Genomic DNA, 26,931 nt, shown 5'->3' on the forward strand with positions numbered 1-26,931 from the left:
TTTCTGGGGAACTCATCACTCAGAAACAATTGATGGCACAAAAGAGAGCAGTAAAAATAATATGTGGCATTCATCCATGTACTTCGCATAGGTACCTCTTCAAGGAGCTAGGCATTTCAACTACACTATCAACTTATATATTCACATATGAAATTTGTGATAAATAATCCACCACAATCTGAGTAGAAGTGACATATAAAACAACAACAACAACAACAACAACAGGGAGAAAAAGACCTTTATTACCCATTGTTAAATCAGGCAATGCCTCGGAAAGCAGCCAACAAAAAATTTTGATCACTTGCCCAATAACATAAAATGCCCGACAGGTAGTGAAGCAAGTTTTATATCCAATTTAGAATAATTTCTCTTGAACAATTTCATCTATTCCAGTGTCGAATTTCTACTTAAAAACTGATAGAAAAAAAATAAATGTAGGTACATGAGTAGGACAAAAAATATTCCATTTTTGTCTGTTAGTTACATCTTCCATACATTATTTGAACGATTCTTTAATCAAAATGATGTAGAACGACTCATCCCACATCATTTCAAATGATAAATGGAAGATGTAACTAACTGAAAAAAATGGAATATTTTTGACTGGAACCTAAACAATGCTGTGCTAAGATTAGGAGTCTATTTTCTGTGATTCCCAACTATTTATGTTCTTCTGGAAGAATGTGTTAAGAACCAACATGTCGTTCTTGGCAAGTAACCACAAACAATTGAAACAGATAATAATAAAAAAAAGGGGAAATAAAAATAGCACAACAGGCATAAACTCGGAAATGTTTTTTGCGAATTTATTTAAGAAAAGGGATGTGTATCAGAATATTAAGTTAACAAAAGTACCATTACAAGAATATATTATTAATCACAATATACAGACGTTAACAATGAAAAGACTGCTATGCATTTAAGCTTTTGGCCAAATGGCTTTCTTCCACCCACCCATCCACACACACACACACACACACACACACACACACACACACACACACACACACACCAAGTTTTGTCTCTGGCTGCAGTGGCCAAACTAAGTTGTAAGCGCATCTGATGGGAGCAGCAATGAGGTGACAGGGGTAAGGATAAGGCATGGGGCAGGGTAGGAGGACAGAAGATCGGAGTGGGGGAAGGCACATTGCTGCTTGTGGGCTTGGGATATGGTTGGGACATGGTAGAGCTACTAGGCACAGTCGGGAGGTTTGAGTGTGGGGGGAAGGGGGATGGGGGGAAGGGAAGAAGAGAAGTAGAGATAGTGAGAAAAGATTTTGTGTGTGTGTGTGTGTGTGTGTGTGTGTGTGTGTGTGTGTGTGTGTGGGCACATGCGCGGCTGGTGGAACAGAAGATGTGTAGTGCAGGAGTGGGAGCAGAGAAGAGGATTGGCATGCAAATGATGGCAGGCTAAAGGCAGGGGGATTACGGGAACATAGGACATACTGCAGAGAGAGTTTCCACCTGCACAATTCAGAAAAGTTGGTGATGGTAGGAAGGATCCAGGTGGTACAAGATGTGAAGCAGTCACTGAAGTAAAGCACATTATGTCGGGTAGCATGTTAACCAATTGGGTTGTCCAGCTGTCTCTCAGCTACCAACAAACTGTGTAGGTGGTAGTAGGAGGAGGAATGGTATAGATCTTGCATCTGGGTATGTTGCAGGGATATGAGCCATGGGGCAAGGGGTTAGCAGCCAGGATGGAATATGATCAGATAAGGATAATGCACAGACTTGTGTGGGCACCAGAATATCATTGTGAGAGGAGAGCAATGGGAAGGATATTTCTCATTTAATGGCATGACGAGAGGTAGCTGAAACCCTGGCAGATAATGTGATTCAGTTTCTCAAGAATTGTGTGCTACAGAGTCACGAGGGAGGAGACATTATTTGTGGTATGACAGAGGGTTTGTGGAGAATAGTAGATGAGTGTGGGGACAAGGCACAAGAGATCTTTTTCTAGACAAGAGGGGAGGGTTATTTCTTTCTGTGAAGGTCTCAGTGAGACTGTATGGCATATCTGGGGGTGGGGGGTGGGGGGGGGAGGGGGAGGGACTACTTGTCAGTACATATGTGACGGCCACAGGTGGGTACGCTGCTGTATCTGAAGCGAGGCAGAGGATCAAGTAGGTAAAAAGACGAGGGTAACAGAAGAAATATTGAATTTAATTGATGAAAGGAGAAAATATAGAAATGCAGTAAATGAAGCAGGCAAAAAGGAATATAAATGTCTCAAAAATGAGATCGACAGGAAGTGCAAAATGGCTGAACAGGGATGGCTAGAGGACAAATGTAAAGATGTAGATGCTTATCTCACTAGGGGTAAGATAGATACTGCCCACAGGAAAATTAAAGAGACCTTTGGAGAAAAGAGAATGACTTGTATGAATATCAAGACCTCAGATGGAAACCCAAGCAAAGAAGGGAAAGCAGAAAGGTGGAAAGAGTACATAGTGGGTCTATAGAAGGTCGATGTACTTGAGGACAATATTATGGAAATGGAAGAGGATGTAGATGAAGATGAAATGGGAGATATGATACTGCGTGAAGAGTTTCACAGAGCACTGAAAGACCTGAGTCGAAACAAGGCGCCGGGAGTAGACAACATTCCATTGGAACTACTGACGGCCTTGGGAGAGCCAGTCCTGACAAAACTCTACCATCTGGTGAGCAAGATGTATGAAACAGGCGAAATACCCTCAGACTTCAAGAAGAATATAATAATTCCAATCCCAATGAAAGCAGGTGTTGACAGATGTGAAAATTACCTAACTATCAGTTTAGTAAGTCACAGCTGCAAAATACTAACGTGAATTCTTTACAGACGAATGGACAAACTAGTAGAAGCCGACCTCAGGGAAGATCAGTTTGGATTCCGTAGAAATATTGGAACACGTGAGGCAATACTGACCCTACGACTTATCTTAGAAGCTAGATTAAGGAAGGACAAACCTACGTTTCTATCATTTGTAGACTTAGAGAAAGCTTTTGACAATGTTGACTGGAATACTCTCTTTCAAATTCTGAAGGTGGCAGGGGTAAAATACAGGGAGCGAAAGGCTATTTACAATTTGCACAGAAACCAGATGGCAGTTATAAGAGTCGAGGGACATGAAAGGGAAGCAGTGGTTGGGAAGGGAGTGAGACAGGGTTGTAGTCTCTCCCCGATGTTATTCAATCTGTATATTGAGTAAGCAGTAAAGGAAACAAAAGAAAAATTCGAAGTAGGTAGTATCAAAATCCATGGAGAAGAAATAAAAACTTTGAGGTTCGCCGATGACATTGTAATTCAGTCACAGACAGCAAAGGACTTGGAAGAGCAGTTGAACGGAATGGATAGGATCTTGAAAGGAGGGTATAAGATGAACATCAACAAAATCAAAACAAGGATAATGGAATGTAGTCGAATTAAGTCGGGTGATGCTGAGGGAATTAGATTAGGAAATGAGACACTTAAAGTAGTGACAGAGTTTTGCTATTTGGGGAGCAAAATAACTGATGATGGTCGAAGTAGAGAAGATAGAAAATGTAGACTGGCAATGGCAAGGAAAGCGTTTCTGAAGAAGAGAAATTTATTAACATCAAGTTCAGAACTTTAGTGTCAGGAAGCCATTTCTGAAAGTATTTGTATGGAGTGTAGCCATGTATGGAAGTGAAACATGGACGATAAATAGTTTGGACAAGAAGAGAATAGAAGCTTTCGAAATGGGTGCTACAGAAGAATGCTGAAGATTAGTTGGGTAGATCACATAACTAATGAGGAAGTGTTGAATAGGATTGGGGAGAAGAGAAGTTTGTGGCACAACTTGACCAGAAGAAGGGATCAGTTGGTAGGACATGTTCTGAGGCATCAAGGGATCACCAATTTAATATTGGAGGGCAGCGTGGAGGGTAAAAATTGTAGAGGGAGACCAAGCAATGATTACACTAAGCAGATTCAGAAGGATGTAGGTTGCAGTAGGTACTGGGAGATGAAGAAGCTTGCACAGAATAGAGTAGCATGGAGAGCTGCATCAAACCAGTCTCAGGGCTGAAGACCACAACAACAACAACAACGATATTCTGGTGAGGGTGCCAGATTAGGTATACAAAGCCATGTGAGCTACGAAGAAATAATTCTGTATAAGAAGCTTCTAAAGAAATGTATAAAGCTGGAAGAAAATTGATATAAAGATACTTGCAGAATCATTTATAGAAAGTGTGCAAGGGAGACAGTTCCCATAACTGAAATAATGTTTCAATAATTCCGATTTGCGAGAATGGAGTTGGAGAAGCCATTAAAAACTATACGAGGTGTTTCTGTAAGAGCGGGCAAAAATTTAACAGGACATAGAGGATGATCCATTGAACTATTTGAGGTAGGGAACCTGGGGTTGGAGAAGCCACCTTCAGGAGATAATAGGAATTAAACCACATTGCTGTGTACTTTTTTATTTATATTATTCGCAGTTAACTGCAAATACCATCAATGACACAATGAACATACCAAGGGTACTGTATCTTACAAAATGCGCTGAACCTGACAGCCATCAACCTCAATGTAAGTATGACATCAGAGAACAAGATTCTGCCACACCCTGACAAATATACCTGGTGTGTTACGAATCACATCACAGCCCGCTAGAATTTTAGCAACTAATTCCATCATCAAACCCACTGGGGTCTCATACACAAGTGGCTTTACGTATCCCAATAGAAAATACGCATGGTTAGGAGACCTCGTAGGCCATGGAACAGAACCTCCCCTTCCAATCCAGCGACTATATAGGAAATACAGCAGTGAGATGGTTGCAGACATTCACACAGAAGTGAGGTGGTGCACTGTCATGCGGAATGGGTCTGTCGCTGATTCATAGCATTTTCTGTCATGGGAAAATGTATATGCGATATCTTATGGACAATTAAACAAATAAAACCTGAATCATGACTGCCTAGTAATCAGGCTCGTCGTCCTTATTTACTTGTGGGAAATAAAGAACTTACATGTAATTTACCTCCATATCTCCTTAAGCTGGCTCCTATAACCCCAGGTTCCCTACCTCAAATTGTTCAATGGAGCATTCTCTATGTCCTGTTACATTTTTGCACACTCTTACAGAAACACCCTGCAAACCTATCAGCCTCTTCTCCATAATATTTAAGTTGGTCATGGAAATAATTAGTAACTATGTACAAAAAACTGGACTTAAACCATGCAAAGGGACAAATTAGCTTTAGTTGTGGACATAGCACATTGGACCATCTGCAAGTCAGGTCACAAATTACAAACTAGAGAAACGAGTATGAATTATTACTTTACCGAGGTTCATGGATTTTGAGAAAGTTTTTGACTTGAATTTCAACTAAACCTATGCTAAGAGCCCTTGAGAAACACAACATTGATTCATTCTCTATTTGACTCACAGGAGAATGTTACCGAAATGCTGAGAAACTTGAGATAGCAGATGCTTGAAGATGGACACCAACTATCCTGCAAAGCACTTTCTAATGTAGCTTCAAGAACCAGTATGCAGTAAGAAATTAAGAAATATAGTACAGCCGCTTATGTATACTTCCATAAGGTCTCAAAAGACAATGTTAGACTGGTTACAGCAAACACAGATGAATTTAAGCAGTCTTTCTTCCTGCCCCCCCCCCCCCCCCCCCCATATACAAATGAAACAGGAAGAAACCCTAATATGTGGTACAATAGAAAGCACCCTCTCCAAGCACTTCACAGTGATTTGTAGATTTGGTTACAATGGTGGATATGGATGTTAAGATGTTGTTATACTGAAGAAGACATATTTGAATGCTACAGCTTTCAATTAGAATATGTATGAAGATTCATAAATTCGAAACTTGAAGAAGAGATGGCAAGTGGAGATATCATAGAACCTTTTCTCAGCAGCCCTAGAGAAAGTTTTCATTACTTAAATTAAAAAAATTATAAATGTGTGTCAATGGAACATACACAAATTACCTTTCTTTCGCTGATGACACTGTATGGTTTGCCTCTAGAACAGACAACTCTCAACAACTTAATGATAAAGTTAATTAACAGTATAAGTCATGAAGGTACAAGAGCATTTTATGAAATATATAAGAGTTTGGGTGGCATTTGTACCCTAAACAGCTTTTATAACTGAGCAAGGGTGATCAGTTCAAATTAGGAATCATCAAAAATGAAGTTAGCATTTATTAGTTGAAATAGCAGTACAGTTCTGGTTTCAGACGATCATATTTTTTTGTGTCTGAGGTACTCCTGGAGCACTGTGAAATGACACAAGGTCTTATTACACATGCTTGCCTCACCACGAGTGTTTCCTCCAAGTCTGCAACATTGTGTACTGCGCCATGGATCCCTTCCTAGTTAAGTTGCATGGTGTGGTCTTTCCAACTGTACTCTTCGGTTTCAGTTGTGATTCAGTCAGCCACACTTTTCAATAGGTGCACCACCAGTTATGCTCCCATGTTTCCTATAGCTGCCACTATGGCATGTGGGTATTGCTATGAACAATTACATCACTGACAATGAGGTGCAAACACCGCCTCTCTCAAGATTCAGCAGTTGGTGTACAAGTTCGAACATTCATACACTGAACCCATTCGTTATGTTTGCTAGTTGAATAACTTTAACAGACTTTCATAGTGGCCAGGGCTCGACAGCTTCTGAACAGGCATTGTATTGAAGAGTGACAGATTCATAAATCTCTTGTATCTGTATATATTTCTACATTCAAATCAACTGATGCTGCTAATACAGTAACGAAGTTATATATTATTTTTACTATTCGATTATCCACTACAGAACCATAGAGCATGCAAAGGAAAACATAACATAATCAACATGTATCTGATTAACATCCCAGGAAATGGGACAGTATTCATAGAGTGTCTACAGAAAGGTACCAGACTGTAAAGCTCACTGTAAACTAATAACGAGTTATTCTGTGGATAGTAAAGCCAGCAAATCAATGGCATTTGGGCTTTTGCTTTCTAGTCAGAACTTTTTTCTATGAATATTTCCTTGCATTTTCTGAGGTCTTGTCCACCTTGCACCAGAGTGAAACTTAAAAATAATGAAGCAAGATGGAACCCTTCAGCTAAGCTTGAAAATAAATCACAATAAGAAGAAAACAATCTATAATCAACAGACTGACAAGAAAATGTACAAATTAGTAACTGGATTATAGAGCTAGCTGACAAATTTTTTGTAATCAGAGCAATTAAATACAATGAGGATAGTTAAATACAATGAGTGCATAGGCAGAAAAAGAAATATACAGAAAAGTAAAAGTGAACTACAGCACACATGGTATACTGCACAGTGTTTTAAAAACTGAGCTTCCAAGTGTGAAACTGGAAGTTCACAATGAGTAGAAGCATTGAAGGGGATGGAAGAGGGTGAAGGAAAAGGACTGGGGAGGTTTAGGGGACAGGGGTACAGTTCAGAAAAGTCTCCCAGAACCGCTTATTAGGGGAAACTTACCAGACAGGATGAGATGGAAAGACTGATTGTTGGGACTGCTGTGGACAAGATTTGAAATCCTGAGAGCTTAAAGGTGAAAGACAGGGTAACATGCAAGACGAGATTACTACTAAAACATCATGCATGAGCTAATAAGAGTAAAAAGCTAAGAGCATTGTATGTAACATAAGTGGAGGGGGGGGGGGGGGGGGCAGGGGCGAAAAATATACAAGTCAGAAAATGAAAGACGTAGATAATAAATTGGAGTGAAGAAAGAAATAGTTACTGTCAATAAATGTTGAGATGGAAGGAATTAATGTAATTTAAGGCCAAGTAGGTGGCCAGAACCAAGGACCTGTTGTAGTACAAGTTCCCAAATCTGAGAAACTGGTGGTGTCTGGGGCAAGAATCCATATGGCGTGTGTGGTTAAACAGGCACCGAGGTCATGACTGTAATGTAGTACAGCATCCTCTGCAACAGGATACTATGTGTTGCCTGCATACACCCTCTGCCTATGGCCATTCACCCTTACTGACAACTGGGTGGTAGTCATGCCAATGTAAAACGCTGAATAGTTTTTACATAATGGCTGGTATAGAAAGTGTCGTTTCACAGGAGACTCTCCTTTTGACAGTATATATTTTGCCAGTTACAGGGCTGTACTAGGTGGTGGTAGGAGGGTGCATAGGGCAAGTCTTGCACTGGGGACGGTAATAGGGGTAGGAGCCGTAGGATAATACTGGATGAGAAGTGAGGTGCTCCAAAGTTGTTTATTAGAGGGGTCATTAGTACCAGGAATGATGGCCAAGGAAATCTGTTTTTGGTCTAGGCTGTGATTAATTACGTCCAGTGAAGGCTGAATTGAGAGTGGTAGTATATTGCTGTAAACAGTCTGCATCCGAACAAATATGTTTGCCTCGATTGCCAAGGCTGTATAGAAGGCAACATTTGACATGGAAGGTATGGCAACTGTCAAAATATGAGTACTACTGTTTGTTAGTGGGCTTATGGGCAATTCAGGAACAGTCACTGTTTCCGAAGATCAGTAGTGATAATGGACACTGTGCACTCTTTGACTGAAACATCATTACGGGCAGGGGCTATCATCAGGACTTTTACTTTCAAGCGTGGTAGGCTTGTGCATCTTTGATCAACTTTGCTCATCATGCTCTCCAAGTATTTTCCATTTCCCATGGAAGAAGAGGGGACACAATTTTCTTGAGGTATGCCCTACTCAACTGAAGTCTTTCATCAAAGATTAGCTCCTTAAGAGCTATTGAATGACAGGAATATTGATTGATATGTTTCAGTCACTGTTCCAAGTAGCCTCAGATATTTTCTGCTGGATGATTTAGCAAGTCAGTTAAGTGTGATAGGGTGCCTGAATGTTTGTCAAACCAGGAACGTATGCGTGTACCCCTGTGAGCATAGCTGTTGTCATCTTGAAAGATGGGAGTATCCACAGATGGAGATGAGGAAGAAAGGCAACACTTGGTCACCATAAGTGCTGAAATAAATATCCTGGTTCATGCTCACAGTAACTTGAATGAATGGGCCCTAGTCATAGTATGTATCATCAAAACATCACAGAGCCACCTTCAGTCTGAATTACTATCTCCATACATTGTAGGAAATAATAAGAGTGCTGCTGCTGCTGCTACTACAATGCAACTTCATGTGAGATGCAAGCAGCAATACTGGTGTGTGTGCAGGAGGGGAGAAGGGGGGGAATAGTAGTGTACAGGTGGGAAGAGAGATGAACGCTGTCTGCTGGAGTGTGCACGGACTAGACTGCCAACAGGCACAGTATCAGAGGGCTGAGGGGCAGAGAGGTGGGGAAAAAAGGAACAAAACAGGAGTGGAGCATGGAAAGATAAGACATGTGCGTTGGCAGAGGGCTACAAATAAACACGGTGGAAGATGAGATCAACGGTAACAAACTGCCCCACACCCTGCACCCAACAGTTTCCACCCTCACTGTCCTATCATCTCCTCCCCATGCACAATGCTGCAGTTTTTCACGTATCTCTGTGTTTAGGATGTCATATTTCCTGAAATGTGTGTGTCATACATCAACATAATTTTGCAAGTACATTCAGTGGCATACGTAAATACCACCTGCAAAAAAGTGTCACGAATGCACTTAGTAGTAAAAATGTAATAAATTAAAAGTCACACTTCATGGGGCAGTTTTACTGAAACAACAGTGGAAATGTAGTAAGTGATTAAGTTTTTTCTTTTCAACATTTTGTGGGGATTGTCAACGATAAAAAGTGTCACAGAGGTTTGAAATTATGGGTATAATTTGTTGTAGGTCACTAAGTGCTCTCATTCTCAAGGGGCTACACTGCTTTTTTCAACACACCCATTTCACACATAGGTAGTTCTTACCCTCACAACGATCTTTCCAGACATCACATGACATGTGTGGCAAGTTCAAGTTTGATTGAAACCAGATCAGCGTAGACACATCACTCAAGATTTATTCCGCCAGTTTCTGCAGCAGTAGCAGAAAATGTTACAAAAGACACTGTATGCAGTTCCTCTTGCAATATCTGCCCAGAAACTGGTAGAGAGAGAGAGAGAGAGAGAGAGAGAGAGAGAGAGAGAGAGAGAGAGAGAGAGAGAGAGAGAAGGGGGGAGGGGGAGAGGCTGGGAGGTGGGGGGGAGGGAGAGAGGGAGGGGTAGGGGTAGGGAGAGAGAGATAGAGAGAGGCTTCAACTTACCTGTAATCATAAGCAAACAACAAATGATGTCTGGAAGGAAAAGCATGATGAAGCAATGCATTTGTCAGCATTTTTCCATGCCCTACAGGTGAGAATTTGAAGCTAAAAGAAAGTACCCTCATATTCTGAAAATAAAGGCAACAAAACTTCATTACTGACTTGTATGGAGTTCTAATACTATGAAGTTCAACAGTATAAAAGTTAATTGTACCAACCTTGCAAATTATGTATATCCCTTTAACCTTATTAGTGGACACATTACTGCCGGGAATCAATTTCTTTTTCTTGTCACCAAAAACTTGATACACAATATCAACATTTGAAAGACAAACTTCATTTTCTGCTAGAAGTGAGTTTTGCTGACTTAAGGAGTCCTACAAAATGAAACATAAGTAATGAAGAACATACATTGATTACAGAGCTACTCAACAAACATACATATTGGAAGAAGAGAGGAAGACAAGAAATGTAGTAGCCAGATGACAGTTGTAGTCAAAGTTGCACAGTATAATTAAAGTAGAGCATTACTATTTTAACCCATACACATGAAAAGTAACATAAAAATATAGAACATGGTTTCACACACACACACACACACACACACACACACACACACAGATATATATATATATATAAGGGTTAGGGTATTTAGGTGCGCACTTTTTTCTTAGTGTAAATTAAAACTCTTTGGGTATCCCTTTTTTCCTTCAACCACGCCTGTAATTTATTTATTTATTTTTCTTTTCCTGTAGCTTTCCAGTACTCTTTCTGAGCGCACTTTATTATTTATATGAGAAATGACTTGTGAGTTTAATTCCATTTGTATATGATTTCGAGTCAATATACCATTTCAGACCGCTGTGCAGAACACCAATGGCATATTAAAAATACAGAACTGGAGAAATCGGGTATTGCGAAGCAAAGCCTCATGAACAAACATAAAATACTGTTTGAGGAAACAAAAATTTTGTCCCATGCTTCCACATACTGGGATTCTGTTATTGAGGAGGCTGTTGAAATAAGAATGAGCGAGAAGCACTTTAACCACAATAGCAGGTACTATCTGAGCAATGCATGGAAACGAGCGCTTCATGCAGAGAAGCAGCACAGACATTCCTTGAAGGGTTTATGTTTTCACAGACGTGGTGGCACCATCTGCGACAGTAGTATGTTATCACCGACCAATCACAAGCTGACAAATCTGAAGCCGTCCACGAGCTATATAAGGCCACAACAGCTTCAGTGAAGACACTCAACGCTCCTGACGATGGAGGCTATTGTCAAAAGCTTGAGATTTTATCCCAAACTGATGTAGCAAGAAAACCGAGAATGTTTTGAGTATAACACGGTCTTGCAGGGGCAATGGAATATTTTGCTTGCATCAGGGAGCAGTTACATAGCTTTGCCAAAGACAAACTTCACTCTGGTCTCACACCTAGAGATGCCATTTGGAATTAATACAAAATTTGCACCACTGGTTTCTGTGGATGTTGAAACAAGCTTAAGCATTTACATAGGCATTCTAAATGCTAACAGAAACAGACTAATTTTTAAATATGTAGAAATGCTTAAAGTCTTTAAGTACAACAGCTTCAAGTTTATTTTTCTTTCGTCTGATGGGTAATGATTTGACGTACTTGTTTAAAGCTGAATAGCCTAGAATTAGTTGAATCACTTGAGTAAATCAGTTCCCTTTTACCATTTTACCTCCTTCTAGTACATTTCCCTTCATTTCTTCATCTGAAATTTGCACATAAAAATCCTAACTCTGGTTATAACACAGAACTTCAGGTGTACCCCAGGGAACTTTGTTGGGACCCTTGCTGTTCATATTGTATATTAATGATCTTGTGAGCAATATTAATAGTAACCTCAGACTTTTTGTAGATGATGCAGTTATCTATATTGAAGTTCAGTCTGAAAGAAGCTGCATAAATATTCAGTCAGGTCTTGATAAAATTTCAAAGTGGTGTAAAGATTGGAAACTTGCTTTAAGTGTCCAGAAATGTAAATTGTGCAATTCACAAAATGAAAAAAACACAGTATCCTGTGACTATAATATCAATCAGTCAAAACTGGAATCAGCCAACTTGTACAAATATTTGGATGCAACACTTGGTAGGTATAAGAAATGGAACAATCACATAGGCTAAGTCGTGGTGGTAAATTACAGTTTACTAGTAGACTACTGGGCAAGTGCAATCAGTCTACAGAGTAGATTGCTTACAAATTACTCAGGCGGTCCATTCTACAATATTGCTCCAGTGTGTGGGACCTGTACCAAATAAGGCTAACAGGGGATATTGAATGTACACAAAACACGCGATCTAGTGTAATGGTCACGAGTTGGTTTGAGCTTTGGGAGAGTGTCGAGAGATGCTGAAGAAAGTGAACTGCAGACTTGTGAAGATAGATGTAAACTAGCACGAGAAAGTCTACTTAGAAAGTTTCAAGAACCATATTTCAATGAGGACTCTAGAAATATACAACAACTCCTATGTATCACTCACATAGGGTTCGCGTGGACAAGATTAGAATAATTACAGCATGCACAGAGGACTTCAAAGAATCATTCTTCCCACACTCCATATGTCAATGAAACAGGAAGAAACCCTAATAAATGGTACAATGGGACATATCCTCTGCCACACTCTTCACAGTGGTTTGCAGAGTGTAGATGTAGCTGCAATAGGTGTCAAGCATGTGGGTACCAAAATAACAAGGAGAGAAATGGTATTCTCTTCCTACTGTAACTACTAAGACTTAAAATTTGTGAAAGTGACATTAAAGCAATAATTTGATTTATGCCAATTTCTTGATATCAGAGGAGAGATTTTAAGGAAACTGTAAAGTTTCAAACTTTAGTCTTGACATCTAAAATAGCTCCAGCACTTCAGAGACTGTGGAAACCAGGATGATAAGTCTGGGAAGATTCTGAATGGATTGAATACATTTCAATGCCTTAGTACTTGCTAGAAGAGAATGCTGGAACTGGTGAAGGTAGGTGTGTAGGTGTGTGTGTGTGTGTGTGTGTGTGTGTGTGTGTGTGTGTGTGTGTGTGAATTCTCACGTACATAATTGAAAATCAAGTTATCAAAACATAGTATGAGGTGTGCAGCACTTTGCAGAATAATTTTCCTTTGTGAAATATCTGGAAGACATTCATGGTGCAAAGACAATAATACGATGACAGCTTCATTTACCAAACAAGATCCATTTCTAGGGACATCTCACATTAGTATAATCACACCAAGCTATATGACAAACCCTGGATTTGACATATCTAGGTCACAAAAGAATCTAAGGAGAGGTAGGAGAGATCAAATGGTTGGTCAACACACACATCTTACTCATGCACATCATACATGGCAAAGAAATAAACCAAAAAATTTTCTTATGACACTGCTTATGCAGGTAATTATCAATCTACTCTAAGAGTAAAATCCTAAACCTAGTGGTTACCAATTTCTTACATCTCTAATTTTATGAGTAAATGACAGGCACAATGTTTGCAAGTAAATACAGTTACAGGTGAAACAGATATTACTAAAGTAACACACTGAAAGCAGAACAACTATCCCAGCATGTACTTTAGGTGGTTTGAGTAAACTACAGAAAACCTACATGGTACAATAGAGATTTCAACCACCTTCCTTCCAATGAGAGTAAAGTGTTTTCTCATTTTGCCACATCACTTAGCTCAAGCAGTAGAATGCACAGGTGCATTGAAGTCCTAATTCAGAAATAATACCATTTTGAGAATATCTGTGAGCTAAAACTGATATAGAAAGTTGTGGGAGGCATCAAAAATTTGCTACTTACTTCACTGTTGGGCCAATATGCCTGATACCCAGGTCCAGTATCAGAACTGTAATCACTTAATAAGAAAATTGTCATGCTGATTATAAAATACTGTACATTAACTGTACTTCATTTAATACAGCTTTGTGCTTGATAATTCAGCAAGTTTAGCCCTTGGGGGCCAAATGAAAGTCAATCACAGTTCTTTTCTCAAGCACTGTATGCTCACTGTTCTGTCAGTTCTGAGGTAGAATCACAACTATTTAAATATTGTTGTCAGCATGCTGAGAACATTTTCCCATTGCACTACAATCTGTCCATCATTATGTTATTTTACTGTATAATGTTCAAAGCATTAAGTGCTAACACAATGTGTAAGCCCTGTATGTTCAGGTTTTTGGTGGGGCTATTAGTAAGTGAACAATGTCATGGGACATTATGCACATTGACTGCCATGGGAAAAGAGCACTGCAGTGTTACCTTTGTGAAACAGTCTATACCAAAGTCACGCAACTACTAATCCCTAATCACACTAAAACCATCAATTTATAATTGACAAATTGGACCAAAACGAAACAAGAAATGTTTCTACATGTCAATTTCTAGAAAGAACCCTATAACTAGTGTGAATTGACAGTTTTCGCAGAACGTTATTGAAATGAACTATTTGAGTTGTAAGGTACATTGCTTGCCCAAAAGGCAACAGTCTATAAAAACTTTAAATACAACGATATACCTCTTGTGCCCGATCGTCTGTGGTGACAAATGATAATTTGAAATTGGTGACATAAAGTGTTCCAGATTTGCCATGTTTCTGTTCACTCACTGGAGCAAACATTAAGACATTCTGTGCTTCTGCGATGACGACTTCACCTGTAAATTCACAACAATGTAATTTCACAAGCATCTTCAAGTAATGCATAACTACTAAATAATTACCAACCCGCTAAGATTCTTGGGTTTAACTCGGTGATGGAATCCTCTCCACTAGTATTCTGTTAAAAGATAAAGAAATATCCACTAATTAATGAATCTTTTATGCTGCGAATGATGCAGTGCTTTAAACAAGAAAGTACCTGCAGATCCTGATCGTCCAGTCCTACGTAACTCCGGAAGCTGTTGGTCATTTTATCTGACATAACTGCTACTTTGATTATGTTCTCGGAATAGAAGCTTAAGTAACCATATTTTCTATAACCCTGTCACCTTACGGATCAGACGAGATTGTAGAATCAGAACCCCTAGAATCACATTTGTCACACATCACGTACCAGACATTACTTAAAAGCTGTCACTGCCTATTTGTGTTATATTCTTCACGAGTCCAGCATGACAGCATATTTTCAAAACACATTACTCTCTTCCCTTAAATATTTTTTCCTAAATTGTCACACGTAACTTGTGTATCAGTGGTCCACAGCGTGTAATACTTCAAACAGTCCTAGCCGTAGAGCTATATTTTTTTTCATTTCTGTCGAAGTTTTGATATGAAATATAAATTTTGATAACAAATACACATCGATTTTGAATTTTAATAAATTTGGACGTAGAAATAACCCAAAACAATACACATCATAGACGTGACGCGCATATCTTTACACCCTTCAAAAATAATTTCTTTGGTATTACGATGTTGTAAAATCTGTGATACTTTTCTCGAACAACGATTTGTAAGAAACACCGCTATCACTCAGACATGCATTTCATGCACTTTCTTAATAATTCCTGGGGTGGTGGCACATCTGGGCCGACCACTATCACAAGAAAGTCCATTAACAAAGTTTTAAGAACGTAATTTCAATGATTAATCTAGGTATATACTACAACACTCTTCGTAACGCTCACGTAGGGATCGTGAGGATAACTCTAGAAATATTTACTGCACCTACATGGGCATTCAAACAATCATTGTCTCCGTGCTCCATAATTGAATGGAACAGGAAGAAATCCCAATAAATGGTACAATGGGACGTACCCTTGCCACGCACCTCACGGTGGTTTGCAGAGTATAGATGTAGATGTAGATGGATACAGACGTCGGATCGAAATTTAAACTTATTTGTCCGCTTGGCAACAGATACATATGAAGGAACAGAGTCCCCCCAGTGAGTTCCGAAAAATGGCATAAATTTGTTTTGCACTTGGGGAAGTTGCCGCCGCCAGGATAAATGTCACAGTATTCTTTTGTGTCTATTTGGAGCGGAGTAAGACATAGTCATTTTAGTCCTTCAATGATTACACATCGTTACTGGTGCTCTTCACAGTTAAGAAATTATGTTAATAAAGAAATAAACTTTTTTGGGTAGCATTTGACATTCTGTGATCAAGCGAACAAGCAGGAATACTACTAAGTGGTGATCCCACAAAAACGCGAAAATATGCTAGCAGGCATGCAAAGTGAGACGATATCGTTGGCATAAGAGCCGATTCGTATTCAAATATTCAGACCACGAGACAGTTAGCGAATCTATAGAACGATTTACAGATGCGGCTATAAAAACTCCAGTTGGCAATAGAGGAATAGGAAAATTCATTGGTGAGTCGACATAAAGCTGCCAACAAGAGAATTACAGTGGTCAAAAAACCACGAGTGAAGGTACATACGCCGCACTTCTTGCCAGAAAAACAGGTTTTCAATGTTCGGAATACCACTGCCGCAAAACGAGATGACCGATAAACGGATAAAGTTTGCAGTGGCAATGAATGGATTAGATGCCTTGGCGGCCGCTATAGTTGCAGATTTAATACTAAAGCAGCCACAAGATCATAAATATACGAGTCGAAAGAAGCTGTCAATTAGTAGAGTATGCAAACCACTAGACCAAGAACACAGCAAGTACTGAAAAACGAGCAAATATGAGACAGACCACCCTCTGAATATTGGCGAGATTATGGGAGAGACAGAATTGCCAGGTGCGACGTTATGGCACATCCGAATGGTGCAACTACTTGGGGCAGTCAACAGTGGTAACGTGCGAAAAGATAGTGTCTACACAGTGATCAAAGTAGCGGACGAAGTTTATGCAACACTGGATACTACATACATGTCAGTCATAATAATGGATACTGGGGTTTTCGTTACACAAGAAACCGTGGCTATCCAAAAAGGACAACGGCCAGGCGTCAATAAGCAGGTACACTGCCTTAAAGAATTGATCGACATATTGCAAAAGAAGGTTGCAAGACTGTTAGGAAACAAGAGAACCATGCCCACAATGAATGAAACTGTTTAAGAATAATAAAAATAATGTTTATTTGTCCATGTTAGCCTTACAGTCTTGGACATCGACATTTTTTGTACAATTATATCAATATCATGTCATTCCAAGAATGAATATATACATCAAGTAGCACATCGCATATTATTCCATGCAACAATGTTATAAACACATTAGCACATTATATGTCACTCCATACACATAATGATTATATACACCAATTAGCCAATTATAACAATACCCCCACTAATATACTGCAGTGTGCAAAAGAATAAACTAACAGTACTGTAGCTCAGAATTCTTTTAATGAGTATAAACATCTTTCTATTAACCAATTCTTCAACTTGCTCTTGAAAAGATTGCCTTGGAGTTGCTTTATATTTTTTGATAACTTATTGTAGAAGTTGTGGCACAACTTGACTAGAAGAAGGGATCGGTTGGTAGAACATGTTCTGAGACATCAAGGGATCGCCAATTTAGTATTGGAAGGCAGTGTGGAGGGTAAAAATCGTAAAGGGACACCAAGAGATGAATACATTAAGCAGATTCAGAAGGATGTAGGTTGCAGTAGGTTCTGGGAGATGAAGAAGCTTGCACAGGATAGAGTGGCATGGAGAGCTGCATCAAACCAGTCTCAGGACTGAAGACTACCACCACCACCACCACAACAACAACAACAACAACAACATTATAGAATTGTCTCCCAGTTACATATGGACTGTGGCCTGTAGCTTTCTTGTTAGTCCGTATCCTATGATAGCCACTTTTGGCTCGAGTATTATAATTATGTATGTCACTGTTCTTTACACTATTTTCCTTGTTCTCTTTTACAAACATGGTCTTAAATACAATCAGTAAACAGTCAGTAATTTATAATTTTTTAAATAGTCCCTACAGGACTGGCGTTTGCTTATATTAGCAATTATCCTAACTGCTCTCTTTTGAAGCCTGAAAATGGAATCCATATAGATAGTTTGTGCCCCACCCCAGACCTTGATCCTATATTGCAGATGTGAGAGTATTAACCCATAATACACTTGTTTAAGGACAAGAGGAGCTACTATATTTGCAAGACGTTTTAGTAAGTAAATATTACTATAAACCTTTTTACAGGTGGAGCTGATATGCTCTTTCCAAGTGAGATGTTCATCAACCAGTATGCCTAAAAACTTATGTTTCAACTATAGAAAGTGATTGAGTTAGAGTATTATTAAAATGTAGCAAGAACTTTATTACTACAGTCTTGTCGTTATTCAGTGTAAGCGTATTCACTGTTAGATATTCTGTGATCATTTCAAAGTTGTCTTTGTTGCTTTGGAATGCTGCCCACTCTGTATAGCCCCAGCTAATAAAAGATGTATCAACAGCATAGTTAACTAGTCTGGAGTTTTGTGGCTGTGTTATATCATTAATATATAAACTATATACAAGAATGGTCCAAGTATACTTCCTTCTGGAACTCCGCAATTGAGAGTTCTGTATGCTGACTTTACTGTTTTGATCTTACTTTCATTCTTATAATTTAGTTTTGTGCACTGTCTTCTATCACGGAGATAAGAACTTAGTGATTTAGGAGCTACTCCTCTTATCCCGTAATTTTCTGAATTGGATAACAGTACTGTACCATTCACAGAATCGAATGCTTTAGACAGATCTAGGAAAGTCCCTATAACTTTGTTTCCTTCATACAGCCTGTTCAGTAGTTCATGGAAAAAAGATGCTAATGCTGTTATTGTAGATCGCCCTTTTTGACACCCATGTCGTGTTTTATTTAATAGTTTGTATTTACAGAAGAAGGATTCCATTTGATCTATAATTTTTCTTTCAAGTAGCCTGCCAAGTGTTAAAAGCTCTGGAAAGGTCCCATGGCCAATTGAACTGTTAATTAGATGTGTTGTTGGTTTTATTAACTCATTTTTGCATTCTTTAAGTAGTGTGGACGATATGTCATCCCAGCCACTAGATGATTTCACTTTGAGTTTTGAGATTATATTCATGACCTCAAACTCTGTTACACTCCTTAGGAAAAATGAATTACTAATTTTAACTGTGTTTATTTTCAGGGCTGATTCATCTTTTTCTTCTCTGCATACCTTACTAAAATGTTTAAAAAAGGCCTCACTTACAGACTTCAGTGCATTCAACACTATTCCATTTTCTTCTAATGCAATGTTGCTGCAGCCTGGTTATTCTCTATGTCCACATTCTTTGTTTACAGTATGCCAGGCTGTTGTGCTAATGTTACTAGTTTTTCTTATTGTTCAGCATAATGAAGTGCTTTTAGTGTCTTCAGGGATTTCCTGTATGTCTTTCTGGTGCTTTTGTATTTTGTTAGGAAGTACTGCAATTTTGTTTCTTGGAGCAGTACATTAAGGTCCTTCATATTTTCCTTTAGTTTATGTTTTTCTGGGGAAATTTTAAGTTTCTTTGTGGGATCTGATTTCTTTAGTTCTTTTTCTACTATTGGACATGCCTGATTAAAGCTATGGTTAAATATTTCATAGAAAAGGCCCCAATTTTCATTAATACCTTGTGATCTATATACCTTTCCCCACTTTCTCTCAGCAAGCTCCTTCCTAAGTAAGTTATAATTAATCTTCCTTTTATAAGTGTGTAGGTCACTATGCAGAACTATTTTGTGGTCTGTACTAATTTCTATGGATAGAGCTGTATGGTGGTGGTGGTTGTTGTTAGTGTTTAACGTCCCGTCGACAACGAGGTCATTAGAGACGGAGCGCAAGCTCGGGTTAGGGAAGGATTGGGAAGGAAATCGACCGTGCCCTTTCAAAGGAACCATCCCGGCATTTGCCTGAAACGATTTAGGGAAATCACGGAAAACCTAAATCAGGATGACCGGAGACGGGATTGAACCGTCGTCCTCCCGATTGCGAGTCCAGTGTGCTAACCACTACGCCACCTCGCTCGGTAGAGCTGTATGGTCTGAGAGATATGTTTCCTATCTAGATTCGAAAGAACATGATCAATACAAGATTGTGAGTTATGTGTTATTCTGGCTGGTTCATCATTTATTTTGTTATAGTTATAGCAATGCAATAAGTCAGAATATCTAAAATAATTTACACTACCAGTATAGTTTAAAGTGTCTTTGTTTACATCTCCTGTCATTATTACCTGTTTTTTGTTTCTTGACAGTTTATGTTGGTATCACTGGCGTTATGGGGAGAGAAATACGAGATGTACTTCACCATTTACATGCCCAAATGGCGTCAGTGGCCGGCAGTAGGCGCGAAGGGCCATGAGAACCAGCAAGAGCGCCTTATTCAGGGAATGGGGTGGTTAATTCAACAAGCTTACCAACACCATTACAGCGGTTATATGTAAAACGTGTGAAGTCAGACTGTTACTACCTCATTGATTCTGGTTCATACGTCAGCACATTGCAAGTTGGTGAACATGGAGGCGTGGCTTGCAACATCATTGATATGCCTCACAGCAATGACTAGTTTACCAGAATTGACATAAGTGTTATATATGGCGATTCGTGCTAGCAGAGGTGGCAAAGCCCATAATCGTTAGTCAGAAGAGGATTGAGATCAGTCTCAGCTCCGCTCAGATTAGGCAGGATTGAGAAGTTGTCACAAGTTTCGTAGGCCAGAATGCTATGAATGCCATGGGTTATACAGACAGTTTGATGGTGTGGAAGAATAGTAGCAGAGACACACACCAGGGGTTTCATACAACACAGTGAATTATACCTAGCCAGGGTAACCTGTATCACGACAACTGAGAGGGTTAGCACAGGACCTTTTTGTGGTGGCAAAACATGACATGCTGCAAAAAGGCATGATATGAATGTCTGATAGCCAGTGAGCGACACTGACACATCTTTTCAGAAAGAATGATAGAACATGGAGATTCTGCACTGATTACCACATGTTGAATGTTCAAAGGATTCCAGACCCCTACCTGGTAGGGATGTTAATGAGATAACGATATATCAATATCTTTTCCAAGAATTATCGATATATATCAGCAATAAATGTTTCAGCGATATATTGATATCGAAATGGCAATATCGACTGCGAGTATTTTTATTTTATATTTAATTTTTTCGCAATTTTCGATAAATATATGACATTATTCTTTTAAAATTGTAGTAGAACATAATTTTATTTCACCGTATCTAGGCGTCTTACAACTTTTTTAGCTTTAATCACGTCCAGTCTTCTTCTTTGACTGAGTGAAGCAAGCATACGTGGCGCTAAGAAGAAGTCTGATTGCACTGGGGGGTGGCGGTGTGAATGGAGAAACAAGATTACCGACGTGAAGAAACAGCAGACCAGTTGTGTTAAAAAAAAATATTTGACGCAACTAGTATGCTACTTCTTCACATTGGCTCTCTTCAAAAACAGTTCCTGAAACTGATGAACAAAAACCTAACTGACAAGATTGCTCTTTGTATTGGGCGGAGACGTGTGAGGAGCTCGGCACTGCCAACAGAAACTGCAATGTTTAACTTCACCACGACATTTTGACACTTTGACTGCTAGTTCACTGACGTTTGCAGAAATTAAAAAAATGAAAAAAAAAAAACAGGGAAATCGACATGAAGTGTTCTAGAAAAATCTGAGGAAACCGAACAACGGACCCACTAGACTCCTTTTATTGTGCAGTTTCCATTGTTAGCAAAGTGGTTATTGCAAGCATGAACATACATATTTTTCATTTCACTTTTTGCTCGAATTGGGATAAGCAGCCTGCTAACTTGTTGATGAACACAACTTCAAATAATAAATCAATATTTAAATACACAGTTCCAAAACCTTCAGTATATATACAATGTGCAGCCCATATTTGTATAGGCTTTGAAGCTATTTTCGTTAATATATCGATAACTTTTTCGATATTTCGAGGGCGATTACTAACACCGTTTAAATATCGATATATCGGATTCCCGATATTTTGAAAAATATTAACAGTTCTAATACCTGGTGCTGAAAGTTAACTGGCTTTACAATGTGCTGGCAGGAACAACTGTTTTGAGCGTGATAAACTACAAAAAGGCCTACAATCAGATACCAATAGTGGAAGACGCCATACAAAAGACTGTGGTAATAACTCTATTAGGGTTGTGCTGTGCTGTGAAGTTGAGGCAGAGTTTGACTGACGAAGTACTGTGAGCACTGCAACGTTGTTTTGCGTATCTTGACGACATTCTGGTGTTTTCAATGTCACCGCAGTTGTAAGAAGAACACCTTAAGGCTGTTTTCAACCACATAAATAAGTATGGTACAGGAGTAAACTATGTGAAATGTGTGTTCTGATAGCAGCAACTAACGTTTCTGATCTATGCCATATCACGGTCAGAATCCTCCCCTTGAAGTACAAAACAGATATCATCATAGACATATATACACCTGACAGAGTTTCACTAACTCAGATTTTTAGAGATTGTAAGTTTCTATCGTTGCCATCTGCCAAGGACAACTGAGATACAAGCATACTTGTCTGCAGCACTAGTGGGCAAGAATGTAACAGACCGATAGCCACTGCAATGGACCCCAGAAATGCAGATGGTATTTGACCAAGTAAAAGCCAGTCTGAAAAAAGCATGGTTCAATTTGCACACCTGGTGCTCCAAGTGCCGTTATCAACAGTAGTCGGCACCAGCCAACAAGCAGTGTGTGTGGCCCTCCAGCAGTATGTAGATCGTCACAGGCAGACTTTACAACTTTTTTTTGTGCGAGCTCACAGTGTCAGTCATGTTGAGTGTGTATGACAGAGAGCTGCTGGCGATTTATGAGGCAGTGATATATTTTTGCCCACATGTAGAGGCTAAGGCATTTACAATGTACACTGAGCACAAACCTATAACCTTCACTTTCAAGAAGCATAAGGACAACTGCCCCCAATAAAATCCTGGCAATTACAAGTCATTGGCTATTTCACTACAGATATACAACAAATTAAGGGTGCCGAAAATGGCCTAGCCAATTTCTTTTCAAGAGTCTATGCCATCTCCTATACAACAGATTACAGGCAATTGGCTGCCATACATGCTACAGATCCCAAGCTAATGCACTATTTACAGAGCAGCTCTAGGGACTGCAGTGTAAACAGATAGAGCCAGAAGAAGGGAAGATTAATATCTGGTGTGATGTGCCCAGGATAAACCTAGACCTTTCGAGCCTAATGAGTTAAGATGTAATACACAACTTAGTCCATCAGAATGCAAACACTAATATGAAGCTCCTAGAAGAAATATTTGTGTAGCTGAACATGAGAAAGGATTGCTGCAGTTGGAGGAAGATGCATATAGAAAGCCAGAGGTGACAGATATGGAGATACACACACGAAACAGTGGGATAATTCCTAGAGACAACAGAAGGGTTCGTGCACATGCATTTGGACATCGTGGGGCCACTGACACCCTCAGAAGGATATCCTTACTTGCTGATTGTGATCAACAAATACATGTGATGGTCTGAGGCAGTACAGATAACCGATATCTCTGTTAAGATAGTAGCAAGAGTTTTCCTGTTGACATGGATATAAAAGTTTGGCTGTCTGTTCCATGTGACCACATTGTGCTTTGAACTGGTCAATTTGTGTGTTTTAGCACCATCACACATGTTGATACCACCCAGCTATTAACAGGATGGCCAAACGCTGGCACAGAACTCTAAAAGCGTAACTGATGTGCCATAAGAAGAGTTGGTCCTCCACATTGTCATTAATGTTGTTAGGTCTCAGACCATATGCAGGCAAAGATATAGGAGAAATACAATGCCTACCAGCAGAATTTTTGCAGCACATGCAGAACCAGAAACAGAGGATTTACGGATGTACTGCAGCAAGTAAATTACGCAGCCAAACTACAACCTTCACTTGTCGCGATATGGGGAATTCGATCAGTTCATGCACAAAGAACTGAGAAAAATTTTGAAAAGAGGAGACCATATGATGCAGATGGATTGTAATGGCAAACAGCTGGCTGTCTCCCTAGAGTGGGTAAAACCTGCTCATGTGTTTGTGGCAGTTGATGAAATAGGGTATGAACAGCAGAGCAATATTGCGCCTGCTGCGCCAGAACAAACCAAAAAGGATAAGGCACAAACAGAGCACATAATGCCAACAGCATGTCAAGCAACCACAGAAGAGACTCTGGAAACTCCTATAAACCACACCAGAGCAGGCCGGCACATACACTACAAGTACCTATATGTTCCAGAAGCTGTGCAAGACTGCAGGGGTAGGAGGGGGAGTTGTGTGGCTGTTGCCACTGGCAGAATAAATTGCACAGAGTGTATTTTTGTGTCTTGTTTGAAGTGGATTGTTTGTTTATTGCTTGAATGATTATCCTTTATAATTCATTCTGTTTACAGTTCAGGATATTGTGTTCATAAAGAAATAAATTGTTTTTGTGTAGCATCTTGAAATCTTGTGGTTTAGCTAATTTCGTAACGAATGCACAGGATTGCTAAACTTCCATACCTTCACGTAAGAAGTACTTAATTAGTGCTCACATCTCGATTTTTTTCCATCTTCACAAATCACTACATGGGAACAATAACAGAGTGATGTTCGCATGAGAGACCTCTACTCAGAGCACTGATGTGTTTACAGATGAAGGATGAGCTATTATTATGTGGGAACCTAGTTGCACTAGCACTGACATCTGGTGATGATTCCACAAGATTTTCAATGTACCGTCATACAAAGGAAGCGGAACATACATGTTGAATACGAAAATATATTTTTTGCAGGTCCTAAAATGGGGCTACAAATACACTTATAAAAGAATTTACACTCGAAGATGGAAATTCGTTCGAAAATAATTTCCAACTGACAAAACAAACTTTGATATTTGAAATGTAGGGATTATCTGTCGTCTCTTCAATATTTATGCCCTATCCTCAAAAAGACAATTTTAAAATTTTTATGTTTTGTATTAGATCATATTTACAATTCCCAGAAGACTCATTCAAAACCTGATATTTTCTCTCTTGCATCCAGCATCAGTTAAATAAGACAATGTATTAAAGTTATTCTACACCAGATTTTGGAGTTACACTTTTTGCAAGTGCACTAATATACATTGTAACGTAATTAGTGGCTGGATGTTCACATTCCTCTATTGAAAGTTATCATCAAGCTAAAATTATCCTGCCATCAAAACCTTCTTACTTCCCTCCCAAAATCCACAGGAGAGGTGTTTAAGTGTATGTATGTTGCCAGTACTAGACTAGAAATGTACCTTCAGTACTGCATTAATTTTCACAATTTGTAGAATTAAGTGCTCTGCTGTGGAAATAAAAATCGCCTTTCACTAATTACCCAGTAATACTTGGTAAACCACAAATAAATCACAACCATGCATCAGATTACAAACATCTCATATACTTTCACCACATAAATTAACCATTATGTGCTCATGACCACAATGGTAAAAGCTTTAACTACAAGCAACCTTTAAAGCAGAAAGTTAATAATGTGTTCCTATTAAAACAAACACCATGACTCCAGGCATATGCAATTTAAAATAAGAAAACACATATCATATTGTTGTTGTTGCTTGATGCTGGCCACACAAAATAAAATCATACCCCACATTCTACCGTTGGGGTGATAGCTGTGCACTTACCATATGGGTATAAAATGATCAAATTTTCTGTGTTGACTAAGTACAGTAATACCATTATTTTTATCCAACTCTGACTAATTACGTCACAAGTATTTTAATAATGTCATATAAATACGCAGAAAAGAAAGTGACATGATATTAAAGTATAAATTATTTTATGTACCACTATATATTTTCAGGAATAAATCTCTTTGAGTGCCAGAAGGGCGTGAAGGCACACCACTTTCATAAGATTATAGAATCTAGGGATCTCTTAGCTACAACAGCTGCCACAAAGAGGAAGCTATCTGACTGGTGACAGCGGCCTGGTGTGGAATATCTGAGAAACTATGATTAATGTGCTTTATGCCTGCCATGAGCTTAAACATGTACTTGCCTTATTGATTACGGAATAAAGTGCATGTTATATGTAACTGTGTTGTTGCTGCCCATTACCTTTATCCCATCTCTGAATAAAATCCACATCGGTTACCTGCATGACCGTGTATGGCTCATTTGAAAGCTTCTGTTTCCAGTTCAGATACTGTGTGTCAACATGAGCCATCTGGTAACTGTTGAGCACCAGAATTCCTAGAATTCCTGCACAAGACAGTGGCTTTCCTACATATGTGTTTAGTGCTTCACAGCGAAATACTCAACAACTGATGTTTATGCAGACAGACGATCACTCTCAGTGCAGTGTCACTAGTATTGACAATGCTACATATGATGCTGAATAATGTATCCTTACAGATAATCTATCGCGTGATTTCCTTCCAGACTTGACTTCACATGCATATCATTCCAATCCTGTGCACCAGCTTCTTGGACATGAAAATTTTCGAATGTTCACCAATGTTGACCTGCCTACCATGCACCATTCAACCTCGATGGACTCATTTGCACTGTGTTACATGGTCTAGTCGGTTGGACTGTTTCCAGACATTACTACCGAACTTACACCTTCACCACATATGGATACTGTGAAATCATGCATCATGCCTCTTCATACCTCGTCCTGGCCATCAGCACAACGATGCACCAAAGACTCCAACACTCATTTTGATTCACAATTTAAGGTGCCTTCATTCTGTCCAGACCAGCCTGTGATGTGGTTCACAATTTCTGAGTGCATCCTGGCCTCTTGGACG

At 39.2% G+C, this 26,931-nt stretch overlaps 1 protein-coding gene across 1 annotated transcript in view; it reads right to left on the reverse strand.

The window, feature by feature from the left end:
* The window catches only part of LOC126281788 (myotubularin-related protein 10-B), a 122,724-nt gene extending 107,117 nt beyond the window's left edge, over positions 1-15,607 (reverse strand). Inside the window, exons 1-5 of the mRNA XM_049981001.1 lie at positions 15,055-15,607; positions 14,922-14,973; positions 14,715-14,851; positions 10,393-10,551; positions 10,178-10,302 (exon numbers count right to left, since the gene is read on the reverse strand). Of these exons, the coding sequence (XP_049836958.1) occupies positions 10,178-10,302; positions 10,393-10,551; positions 14,715-14,851; positions 14,922-14,973; positions 15,055-15,117 (536 nt within the window). The 5' untranslated portion in view covers positions 15,118-15,607. The remainder of the gene's footprint in view (positions 1-10,177; positions 10,303-10,392; positions 10,552-14,714; positions 14,852-14,921; positions 14,974-15,054) is intronic.
* Between the last annotated feature and the right edge of the window lie 11,324 nt (positions 15,608-26,931).

Source organism: Schistocerca gregaria, chromosome 7 (assembly GCF_023897955.1).
Source record: "Schistocerca gregaria isolate iqSchGreg1 chromosome 7, iqSchGreg1.2, whole genome shotgun sequence".
NCBI classification, from domain to species: Eukaryota; Metazoa; Arthropoda; class Insecta; order Orthoptera; family Acrididae; genus Schistocerca; species Schistocerca gregaria.